The sequence below is a fragment of the Pieris brassicae genome, chromosome 8 (genome assembly GCF_905147105.1).
Source record: "Pieris brassicae chromosome 8, ilPieBrab1.1, whole genome shotgun sequence".
Classification (NCBI taxonomy): Eukaryota; Metazoa; Arthropoda; class Insecta; order Lepidoptera; family Pieridae; genus Pieris; species Pieris brassicae.
The window spans coordinates 16053762-16064972 of NC_059672.1; the positions used below are offsets into that span (position 1 = coordinate 16053762).

The 11211-nt window shown below is 31.6% G+C and overlaps 2 protein-coding genes across 4 annotated transcripts; one reads left to right on the forward strand and one right to left on the reverse strand.

Moving 5' to 3' along the window:
* The first annotated feature begins 166 nt into the window (after positions 1-166).
* On the forward strand, positions 167-6268 carry LOC123713770 (calmodulin-like). The gene is made up of 8 exons (XM_045667610.1): positions 167-373; positions 1137-1258; positions 1557-1645; positions 2452-2588; positions 2884-3027; positions 3585-3794; positions 3900-3956; positions 4534-6268. The coding sequence occupies exons 1-8, from the start codon at positions 319-321 to the stop codon at positions 4641-4643; spliced, it is 924 nt and encodes a 307-aa protein (XP_045523566.1). The 5' UTR covers positions 167-318; the 3' UTR covers positions 4644-6268.
* A 539-nt stretch (positions 6269-6807) lies between these two features.
* LOC123713529 (serine/threonine-protein phosphatase Pgam5, mitochondrial) lies at positions 6808-10855 on the reverse strand. Of its 3 annotated transcripts, none has more exons than XM_045667240.1 (5): positions 10518-10855; positions 10264-10442; positions 9845-10062; positions 8644-8765; positions 6808-7990 (listed from the first exon to the last, which is right to left on the reverse strand). In XM_045667240.1, exons 1-5 carry the CDS (start codon positions 10682-10684, stop codon positions 7840-7842), a joined length of 837 nt encoding a protein of 278 aa, XP_045523196.1. In that variant the 5' UTR covers positions 10685-10855; the 3' UTR covers positions 6808-7839. The 3 variants fall into 3 exon arrangements, with proteins under 3 accessions (XP_045523196.1, XP_045523195.1, XP_045523193.1); XM_045667239.1 differs by having other exon boundaries at positions 8644-8774; XM_045667237.1 differs by having other exon boundaries at positions 8644-8777.
* Between the last annotated feature and the right edge of the window lie 356 nt (positions 10856-11211).

The following is an 11211-nucleotide window of genomic DNA, read 5'->3' on the forward strand; positions in this document are numbered from 1 at the left end:
TCCGTCAGTTATAAAATGTATTTTATACTAACTACGATAGTATTCGTAATTTATTTAATTTTTAAATAAACTAAAAATTTAATACCACAACAGTTAAATGACCAAGCTTGACCTAACCTACTGCAATGTTACTGGAAATGTTTAGTCAACGACAAAACAGATGAAGAATGAAGGAGTGTATCTATTTGTATTTATTAGTAATGAAGAATAGTTACTTTCCAACCTAAAGTCGATGGTTGTACGCATGCGCGGTAGAAAATCAAAATCTGGGGTTACATCTCTGGGACCAGCATCCATTTAGTTCTTGAGAGGTGCCTCATGAATGCGCTGTGCCTTGGTAGGCGAATGCCACAAGATACAAATACACCAACAGGTATGATTCAAATAGAAATTTGTATTTACTATTGTTTTTTGTTAGCACAGATACCTCATGTTAGTCTAAGAAACGAATTACGTTTTTTTCAATAGTAGATGGACTGCAAATCAAAAAATAATTTAAAGTAATGAGAGAATTTAACATTGTGTTGTATATATCTACCTAATCTGAATATATCTAAGTTTCACGTTCAACGCTAAAGGATTTCATTATTGGTAATTAGCCATATGTTATAATTTTATATGAATGATATCTATCGGAGCGCATCTAATATAAGTACATACATTAGTTGTTCCATGGTAAATTCTTAGGAACCATTTCGCTTTATAGATACATACATATAAGAGCTTAAGAAATGAACGAATTGTTGAAATGGTCTTTAGAGATCCTCTTTGTTTCTATCTTAACAATTAAGTTAGTTTAAGGTTTATAAGTCTTGTTGAAAATATTTAACATTCATCCATAATTTCTTACTATCGAAGTCTTAACCTACTCGGAGATTAAGTCGTTAAAGCTTTATTACTGCTTTCTATTTATATAGTGATTTAATTAATTCGGAATAATTTTAGTTTTAAATAAGACTTCAAAAATAAATGTATATTATTATGAACGTATTCGTACAACATAAACCTAAATCTTCCAAAACATTTGATGTACAACCTTCCAGGTTTAAATACTGCATAATGTTTCTTATTTTATTTTAAAAATCGAATATTTGAAGAAACAATGTCCTTATTTCATCGTTTCCGGTTTCTAAAAGGATCATTTGGCGGGCGACCGAGCGCCTGCCGTGAAACGTCGACTAAGAGTGCAAACATATTCTCCGCAGTGAACAATTTCTTCGCTGATTCGCCTTTGGTGAATCAGCTAAAAGGCATAATGGTAAATATTATAGCTTCATTTATAGCGCCACGTATAAATATTGAGGCAGAAATTCCCAAACACATATGACAGGGAAGGCTTAGTAGGTATTTCATCAGCTAATTCTTATTACAATTAACCAGACATTTAAAACTAGAAAACAATGTTAAAATAATTCTGTATATGTTTAGTGCTACAATCTTTTTATAAATTGGAATTAAGGTCAAGGCCTATTGCTGATATTTCACAAAATAAATATATTTTGGATGGATCAAATAGTAAAATGTAAACATTTTATGATTAACTTTTAATAAACTAGACTCGACAAACAACCAATACTGAACCAGGACCGCCAGATGACAATCGCAGACCACCTACGGTCAACCTTGCTGTTAGCCCTTCGGAAAGGTATGTATAACTATAGTGCCCAATGTGTTTAACCATACACAACGTAAATGTATCTAGTATCTTGAACCTCTCAATTAAACATTTTGCATTTGTTACATTGATGTTGTATTTATTCTGCTCAGAATATATACTGAGTAGTTAATCTGAACAGAAAAGTAGAGCTAAAAACTACTAAACTGGTGCCCAAGGTACAGCAATAGAAAATAAGGCAACTTAGAAGGTGGATAGACCACATTAAAAAAATAGCAGGTGGAACATGGCAGAGAGTGGCACAGTGTAGACAGGAAAAGCGGGATTTGGAGGAGGAATTTGTCAAAAAGGGCACACGTATACATTAGTAGAGGATTGAAATGGAAATGTGTTTAAATGTAAATGTATCTGAATTAAAGGCTATATTATTATGTTGTTGTATTTATATTTAACTTTTTCGGGTGGTATCGAACGTGTTGAGTCTACTCGAGGCGGAAAAGTACGCAAAACGTGAACTGTATAATTTAAAAAACTGTTATAATTAATTAACCAAGTTTGACCTTTGATGTATTTTCGTTTAAATATATTGTTTATCAAGAGCCAATACGACTTATTATCTTATTTAACTTTATTTAACCTATTACTGTAAAGTTGCATATAGTAGATCATTTTTCGAAAAATAAGGTCATAAAGAAGTTTCATTTCTTACGTGTTTACACTAATGCACGCACACATTTTTGATTTTCTTGTGTATCTACTCATAGGCATCCCTACACAGTTTTGTAATGTTTGCTCATTGTATTGTAATTATTAACTCTCAAAAATATAATTTGCAGTCAAACATCAATGCGATCAATCTCGCCGCCTTCGCAGAGGCAAGTGAGTTTTCTAAAGCCAGCTGCAAACACTGCACTTGATAGAAAAGCATCAATCATTGATGAGACAACTGGTATCACTCGCACGCAAATGAAAGGTTAGAAGTACCTACAATCCTATTTAATAGTATTAATAATCTACAATAATATAATAAGTATACTGTTTTTATTATTATTAAAATAAGCGGCTTGTTCAGCCGCTCTGTTAGTTGCGATATTCTAAACATCAATCATTGTTGTGTTAACAAAAGAAGATCATATACTAGAATTGACCATAGAAAATCCTATTTTTTACGTTTGCGTCAAAGCACTTTTAAATCTTGAAAATGCCCTCATATTCATAGTGATCATTGTTTTTTATAATATACAAATAACCCTTTTGTACCTATTTAGAATTCCGCGAGGCCTTTCGCCTTTTTGACAAAGATGGCGACGGGACGATTACCAAAGAGGAGTTAGGACGGGTGATGCGTAGCCTTGGACAATTTGCACGAGTTGAGGAGTTGCAGGATATGCTGCAGGAGGTGGATAGTGACGGTATGTTCTATACCTTATTCTCATTATGCTATTAAATATAAACTCTAGAGCTCTAATTGATTTTTGGTATAGATTAGAGAACAATCATTTTTAATACTCAAGCGCCTTTTCTATGTATTTAGAGTAAAAACATAACAACAACGTTTAAATCGTCGAATATGGAAAAAATTGCTTTCATATTATATAATTATATGCCTATAGACAAGTAGGCAAGTAGGAGATCCGTCTTCTGTACTTGACACACACGGTCGAATTTTGGGTCTAAGGCAAGCCGGTTTCCTCAGGATGTTTTCTTCACCATACGAGCGAGAGTTAAATGCGCACATAGACAGAAAGTCTTTTGGTGCACAGACGGGCATCGAACCTACAGACCCAGGGATGAAGGTCGCACGCTAAAACCACAAAGCCAATAATGCTCAGTACCTATATGTAACACTAGACACACAAACTGGGCATATTTTCTTCCTAAAGAAGTTCTTAATATTATTGACGAACCCTAGTCCACTACTCAGAATAAATTAATTTTAAAACGAAAATAAATACGTATTCGGTTATAGGCGACGGCAATGTAAGTTTTGAAGAATTTGTCAACATTCTATCAAAATCCATGTCTGGTACTGGTGGAAACACGAGTTCTGCCGAACAAGAAGAGAGGGAACTAAGAGATGCATTCAGAGTCTTCGATAAGCATAATAGAGGGTACATATGCGCTTCAGATTTGAGAGCCGTTTTGCAATGTTTAGGTGAAGATTTGTCTGAGGAGGAGAGTGAGTATTTGTCTCAACACTATTCGTTTTCTAAATATTAAAAATTAAATCTTTAAATTTTTATTTCGTGTGATTTCTTCTATTAGATCTTTTATTTATTTTCAGTCGAAGATATGATTAAGGAAGTTGATTCTGATGGCGACGGCCGGATAGATTTCTTGGGTAAGTCACAAGGTGCACTTTTTTGATGAAGGTATTCAAAAGTTTATTAACATTAATTCAAACTACATAGTATGACTATTTATAAATGCTGATGGTTCGTAAGTGGCGCTTTTATGTTATTCTTTTTGTGCATGAGTTTCTGAATCTTAATTACTAAACTTTTTAATAAAATCTCAACTGCCAAGGTAGGCATGAAATGTCACCAGAAACGACATTTAGTCGATACTTGTACTATGCTTGTTTCTCGAACCTTGTTACATTAACATCAGCTGTAACTCCGAATTGCGATTCAGATCCCTAAATTGAATTATTTTATAGCGCTTTTCAAAGTCATCAACGAACACAAAAGCATTGGGATCATTATCAATATTGAAACTATAATATTAAATATACAGGGGCCAACTTCACAAATAAATCTATATGAAAAAGATTTCTTTGTTTGTTTATTTAAACGCAATTTCAATCAATTTTAAACTACTGGAATATTATTTTTGCACGCCACGGCTAGTTTACTTTTAAATACTTTTTTGTAACAAAATTTTTTAAAGCTATATATATCAGCTTTAAAAAATTACAGAATTTGTAAGAGCTCTTGGTGAGCCAGAAGACGCATGTGATGATGAAGAGGATGAAGATATATTGGAAACCAGTGATGTGCCATCACCGAGATCAGTTCTCGCTTCTTAAACTTTCATATCTGTATCCAGGCCTTTGGTGTAATTTTAAACTCTTATAGCGCAATTTTAAATACAGTGTAAACTCCATGTATCGCTCCTCAATTTAATGACGTAATCAATTGGCTTTGTTGGTATAGTCTGTCTTCCATACACATAGCATTACACCCACTCTCAATAACGACAACAATTGAGTAATAAAGTATACCTATACCTTTTAAGTTGCTAAAATCGGTAAAAACTGCGCAGCTGTGTACGTTTTTTTGTCGCTTTATTCTAGTCTGCTCACCAATGTCATCATGCATACGAACTTTCTTCATAAAAAACGACAGCGCCAAAATAATATGCCTATCTCGGGGCCACTCGTAAAATCTAAGGCAGAGAATGTTGCTGAACAACTTGGTTTAACTTCTTTCAAAGCATCTGAAGGATGGATAGGAAAATTCAAGCAATGTCATCATAACAACTATGGTAAAATAAGTGGGCGACATGTGGCTGCTAATATGGATGGCACAGAAAAGAGAAAGCTAATGGTAATAGACAAATCGAAAAATCCGCGCCGTTTTAATAAATCTTGGATGACCAGTTATCTTTTTGAAGAAGTACGAAAGTGGGATGCAGTTATAAAGGGAAGAAAAAAATTTACTTCTTGCTGACAACTGCCCTGTGATGAGGTGGAATCAGAACCGGATTTTAATGTTTAATAGCGACGACGACTTTCTATTTCAACAAATTCAAAAAATATCAGACTACACGCAATAGCATTCAAATAAGATTATTTTTTATGTACATTACTAACACTCATTTGAAATAAACTTTCTTTTTTCAATTCTGATTTTTCTTCTGTCCATTTAACGACAACTCAAAATGCACAGTACCTACAGAGTCGTTATATAGAGTTTACACTGTATACGTCTACTAGGTATATGAATTTCACTCTGTAAAAAGTTAAACTTTTTAAATACTAAAAAAAAACATATTTCATTGAATTGCTTTTAAATCAATGGGTTGTTAGGAAATCTTGTCGTAGGCATGCGTTGCTATCTCGAATCTAATTAGTATCAACACATGACAATTATTAAATAAAGTCATTGGCATATGTAAACAGACATCTTATTGTATTGCTATAATTCATTCATAATCATGATATGTGGATTGTGCTTTTCTATATTATTCAGATCGTATAACTACCACTATATTATCAAGTTGTGAGTCGGTTGTGAACACAACTAATCTTTAAATATATTATAATTATTCTCATATCAAAATGAAAGAGAATTTAAATGTATAGAATATATTATATTTAAGACCTGCTTAGTATTATATCTATTCTATTCATAATACAATTTAAAATATATTCAATTTTAACAACGAATGCATATTAGTATATAAGAGAAAATATCATGGATTTCTTTACCTACTAAATGCTTTAGACGTTTTGTAAAAGTTGTCATCTTACTATTAATTTTATGATACTCTATAGGCGGAACAACTAAAAGTAAATTAGTTATAACAATTATTGCTCTAACAAGTAATCGCTTCTAGGCAATACTAGTAACGAACACTAAGGTTAAAGAGCATTACTAAATTAACAAGTAAAAATTTACTTTAACTATTATAATAGTTAATAATAATGATAAATTATTATTACTATTACAAAACTAACATCTTAAATAAAATAAAAAATAACTTTTACAATACGTCAGTTATGTTTGTGAATAAACTTTCGACCAATTTATGGATGTGTTTTATTTTTGTTGTCATGTCTTAGTTGGTTAAAATAGAAAGATTAATTAGTTTAGTGACTGAACCCTGAGGTCGTGCAGTTTAATCCACACCTTCGAGCATTAACAATTGATTATGCGATGACGATAAGCATGATGAGGGATATCATGTACCTATCATTCCTTTAATTAAATAATCAACGTCTGTCAACAAAGTGCTAATCCAATTTTTATTAATGTGAATAGTCCTAGGTTGAAATTAATTATTTAGGTATCTGGTGGATAAAGGTTAATCGCTTTCTTGCCAACAATGAAAAATCAGTATGAAAAACATGTAAAAATTTACTTACCAATACGTTACGGGAATGCAAAATGAGTGTTTACTTTGCTGTAGTAGTTTGCATACTTGTATAATGGTCGAATTAGAATAATATTGTACAATAAAACGAAAAATCACATAAACCAGTTTAATATCAAACCATATATTTTACACTTATAAATAAAAATATAGGTACACTTTTAAGTAGTTTGAGGTATTTCGGGTTTATAATGCTAATACATAGCTTTTATTATAGTTAACATATGGTGGCAGTGATTATTCAAACAAATTACTAACGTGAGGCACATTTGAAATATAGCTTTACATACATGAACTAATTTCAGAACATACACAACCCTAGTATCTCTTCTCATGATTATAAGTTTTTTTCCATTTGGTTGAATACTACTCGCATATTAACATATTGACGTTCTATCGACCATGGCTACTATTGAATTATTGAAAATTGAAAAATTATATGATTATATAGTCCTTATTAGTTGTCAAGCTTTCCAAGTTGCTAGACAGTAATGATAAAGCCCTACCAGCACTGTCATAAACAGGCTATGGATATCTGACAACTTGGCATTTCCGAAATTTTGACACCCTCGGACAACTTTACAAATTCAGTAAGAAGCGTTTCAAAAAACAGGAAACAAGTTACACTAGTACATATTTAAGTTTACACACTCATAGTCTATACCAACAGATTCACTTCATTTAAGTTTTACGTTTTGGACTAATCTTGATACTTGAATAACATTCACAATTCCTGTTGAAGTACACGTGAAATGACTACTCACAACCTTATTTAAAATTGATCAGATAAATTTTTTTAGAGCTATTTGTTAAACCAAATCGAAATGTATCAAACATAGAAATCATAATAAGTCAAGAAATGGCGAGTGGCTTATTGCTTCCAAAACTGATGTTACCATTATTGCAACAAAACGCACAATCATAATCCTTAAGAAATAGTTCTATTGTCGTGTATTGTGTGATAACTTCTCATAGATTAAACACTAAAATTGTGCCTTAAGGCGGCGACAAGATCATGCTTGCCATTTCTTTTCTTATTATAAAAATAAGTATTTTTGGATGAACTCTTACATTTGCTGTAACTAAGCTACAAAACCTGTAAAAATAAAACCTATATAGCAACTCATTTACCGACTGGTGATGTATTTAGGCTCCATATGTCCCGTATCACTGAGTGATCTTAGCACCACATTGCCATTCGGAAGTATGGAGACCCACGTTATTGATGCATGGCTTAGCGAAATTCTAAGCCAGCCTTCAGGTGGGAATTGCAATGCCCTGAAAGAAAATTTTTGTTAGGTACTATTTGAATTCTTATATAATAAATATATTAAAGTTAATTGTCAAAGTGTCAAAGAAGCAAGCCGCCTGAACCTATAGTAGTTGCATAGGGCATGTAAATATTTTTTTTAATTTATTTACTTTATTTAATTAAATATGGGAACCGGCTCTAATTCACCAATAGCGCTGAGCTTATGCATTGTAAAAAATTGCATATGTCATGCCTGGAATGAGTTGGGAATCTTATAAATTTAAAGATAGCTTTATAAGACTAAGATCAAATTAAGATCAGCTTAAGATCTTTTTCTGAAAGGCTTTATCCAATTTTTTACTAGTAACTGAATATGATTTTGTAATGGCTGTATATAATGCTAAAGTGTTTGGGAGACTGGGACTGTAAGTTCTACTTGGGTATACTATGTGGGAAGCAGTCTTTCTAGGAGGAGTAGCCTTAAGAATTAACAGTCTATTAAGTTGTGATGCTTTCTTAGCAGAATTTAATGTAATTAACATTTAGTAATTGTTGTAAGTAACTCAGTATTCGGCCCAAATGGAGTTACAGTAACAAAAACTCATACATTCAACACAAATTTGGTTGTATCAATTTGTTTGCTTAATTCTACACAAATATTCACACAAAAATTACTTACTTGCATACAAAGAACCGTATTACATTTGCATGGCATACTAGCAAGGTGTATGTATCCTGTGTTTGTTCTGGTGATGCCCGATGAAAGTATCTTCTAAAGGCAGCTTCAATCCGAGCACTATCCTGGAAGAACTGCTACACATACCAAACCATACTGTATTATTAAACTGGCCAGTATTGCTTTTCAAAAATATAAATAAATAAAAAATGATTTATTATTGGAATCTTGTTTATATTTTCATGTCTTCTGCTGATAATTTATTAATATATTTAGATTTTATTGAAAATTTACAATAAATACTTAAGTATGATATACAGTAAACTTTACTGATACAATACTACTGAAAAGAATGAATGAAAATGAAAAACATCAATTCACATTACTTTTAAATATTTATTAATAGGAGGTTAGAAATTTAATGAATTTATATGGGTGTAATGCAAAACTGGTCAGTTGGGAAATGATATTATACAGTGGAGTATTAAAGACAAGCTTATAAATATATATGTTTTAAGTTTAAGCACAACTTGTCTTTAACATTCCAGTTGGTATGATTCTGTAAACAATATTATGGGAATATATTAATTCACAAAATAATGCTTTATCACAACTTTTACATTTTAGTAAATGGTTTTATAAGGTAATATAATAATTATTTGATTTCAATCAAGGAGTACTGTTTTAAAATATTGCTTTAATCATTCACATGACACGGTTTTGTAAGAATTGAAACAAATTGTATGTCATTAAAACCTGTACATTCTCAAGTTATAAATGGTGTGACTCACTCTTTTACGAATAAAAATTACATTGAAGATCAGTTCAACATAGTTAATAACTGGTTAAAAAACATACGCCATTTTTATTTCAGTTTGGAAGTATGTATGTTATAACTTATTTCAAGTGGGGGTGGGCCTTGTCTGTTTCATTGATGATATACTATATATTAAATGTATCCATAAGTTTGAATCTATTATTGTCCAAGAAATTTTTTTATTAGATTTCATCTCTAACCTAAGTACCAGTTATTAATATATACATATAATATTCATGATTTGATGATGATTATTCTGATTTCGTTAAACAAAACATAATTTCACAATATAAACAGTGTTAGTAACAAAAACCATGTTTTAGTTTCATCACTGTTAGTTTTATGACTTACTTAAGAACAAGGCTAATATTATTTGATATTACCTACTTTTGGTTCCGGTCGCCAATGTCCTACTGGAGGTTCAGGTGGAATAGGAGCACCTTCCTCTATCAATTGACAGTCTTTGATTTCAATATCGCTAGGTAAATATTTTCCAATAATTTTTGCAGTCTCCTGTGCTCGAGTCATAGTAGATCTAACAAGTAGATCCCATTTTATATCAAGCTCTGCAAGGCGCTTTCCAGTTAGCTCTGCTTGTTGCCTACCTGAAAGAATAATATATATAAAAAGAATTTAAACACATGAATGGTATTTATGCAATAATAATTTTATATTTTCCCTTAGCACACAATTTTTACAGATTTAGATAGCTTTATAGATCTCTAGTACTTCTAGTAAAATCAATTACAACTAAAACTAGCAGTCAATTAAATATTAAAATGTTTTCAAAATTTAATGAATCTCACCCAATTCAGTTAAAATTCTGTCTTTATCAGTATTTCCATCAACATTGTATTGCCCATGGCGAATTAAAAACAAATGCCTCACAGCTTTACTCTTAGCCTTCTCGATTTGCTCATTGTATCTATTATCGTCCTCGATCTTCCCATTTTTTGCCGGCTTCACTATAGACTCGGGTTCTCGACTGAAAATATTTGAGGTTGCTTTATTTCATATTTAAGGGAAAAGTAATTAAGTAAATAGTTTAAAAGAAACTAACTGGTCCCAATTCTTTTCCCATTTAACACTAGGCGTAAAGTTCGTTGTCCACGAGTTCTGAACACCGAATTTCTTTTCATTACTACCTAATTGATAATAAGCAAAACCTCCTCCCACAGCACCTAAACTTATTAGTGCAATTTTATGGAATCTAGAGAAAGTAGCCATAGTAACAACGATTTCTAATCGTTATGTTGACCTCATTAAACTGATCCTTTAATGATATTTTTGTTATAAATACTTTTCAAAATCTAGGTCACCGCAATCCGTTTATAATCACAGATATATAATATATTGTATACTCAATAGTCAATACTGTATAAACGTGTAGCAGAGAGGAGGCAGTGTTGCCAACTTCTGATTAAAATAAGCGTTCCGATACGCAAAATGAACATCAAATAGTAAATAATTTTTTATCGCACTCACTCTAATAGTATTAGTAATTTCGTAATTTTATATAAAGACCCAGTCGACTAAGTACTGCATCTAACAGAAGATTATGTTTTATGGACAGCAAGGTTACATAGCTTCAGAACTAAATCCCGATTTTATTTGTAAGTTTACGTACCATGAAATTTTAAGTACATACGTCGAAATAGATTTTGTTGATGCCATTAGGATTCTTTGTAAGGGAATGCGAAAATAAGATGTAATATGTTTATGTATATATTTTGTTTTTAACTAGCTTATCCTTT

Bases quoted from the DNA above. Each gene is read 5' to 3' on its own strand.
- LOC123713770 (XM_045667610.1), top strand. From the start codon at position 319: ATGAATGCGCTGTGCCTTGGTAGGCGAATGCCACAAGATACAAATACA. The intron at 2,589-2,883 runs GTTAGAAGTACC...GTACCTATTTAG, and splicing joins CACTCGCACGCAAATGAAAG to AATTCCGCGAGGCCTTTCGC. The intron at 3,957-4,533 runs GTAAGTCACAAG...AAAAAATTACAG, and splicing joins CGGCCGGATAGATTTCTTGG to AATTTGTAAGAGCTCTTGGT.
- LOC123713529 (XM_045667237.1), bottom strand. From the start codon at position 10,684: ATGGCTACTTTCTCTAGATTCCATAAAATTGCACTAATAAGTTTAGGT. The intron at 10,063-10,263 runs GTGAGATTCATT...TTATTCTTTCAG, and splicing joins CAGAATTTTAACTGAATTGG to GTAGGCAACAAGCAGAGCTA. The intron at 7,991-8,643 runs GTAAGTAATTTT...ATTTTCTTTCAG, and splicing joins ATACGGTTCTTTGTATGCAA to GGCATTGCAATTCCCACCTG.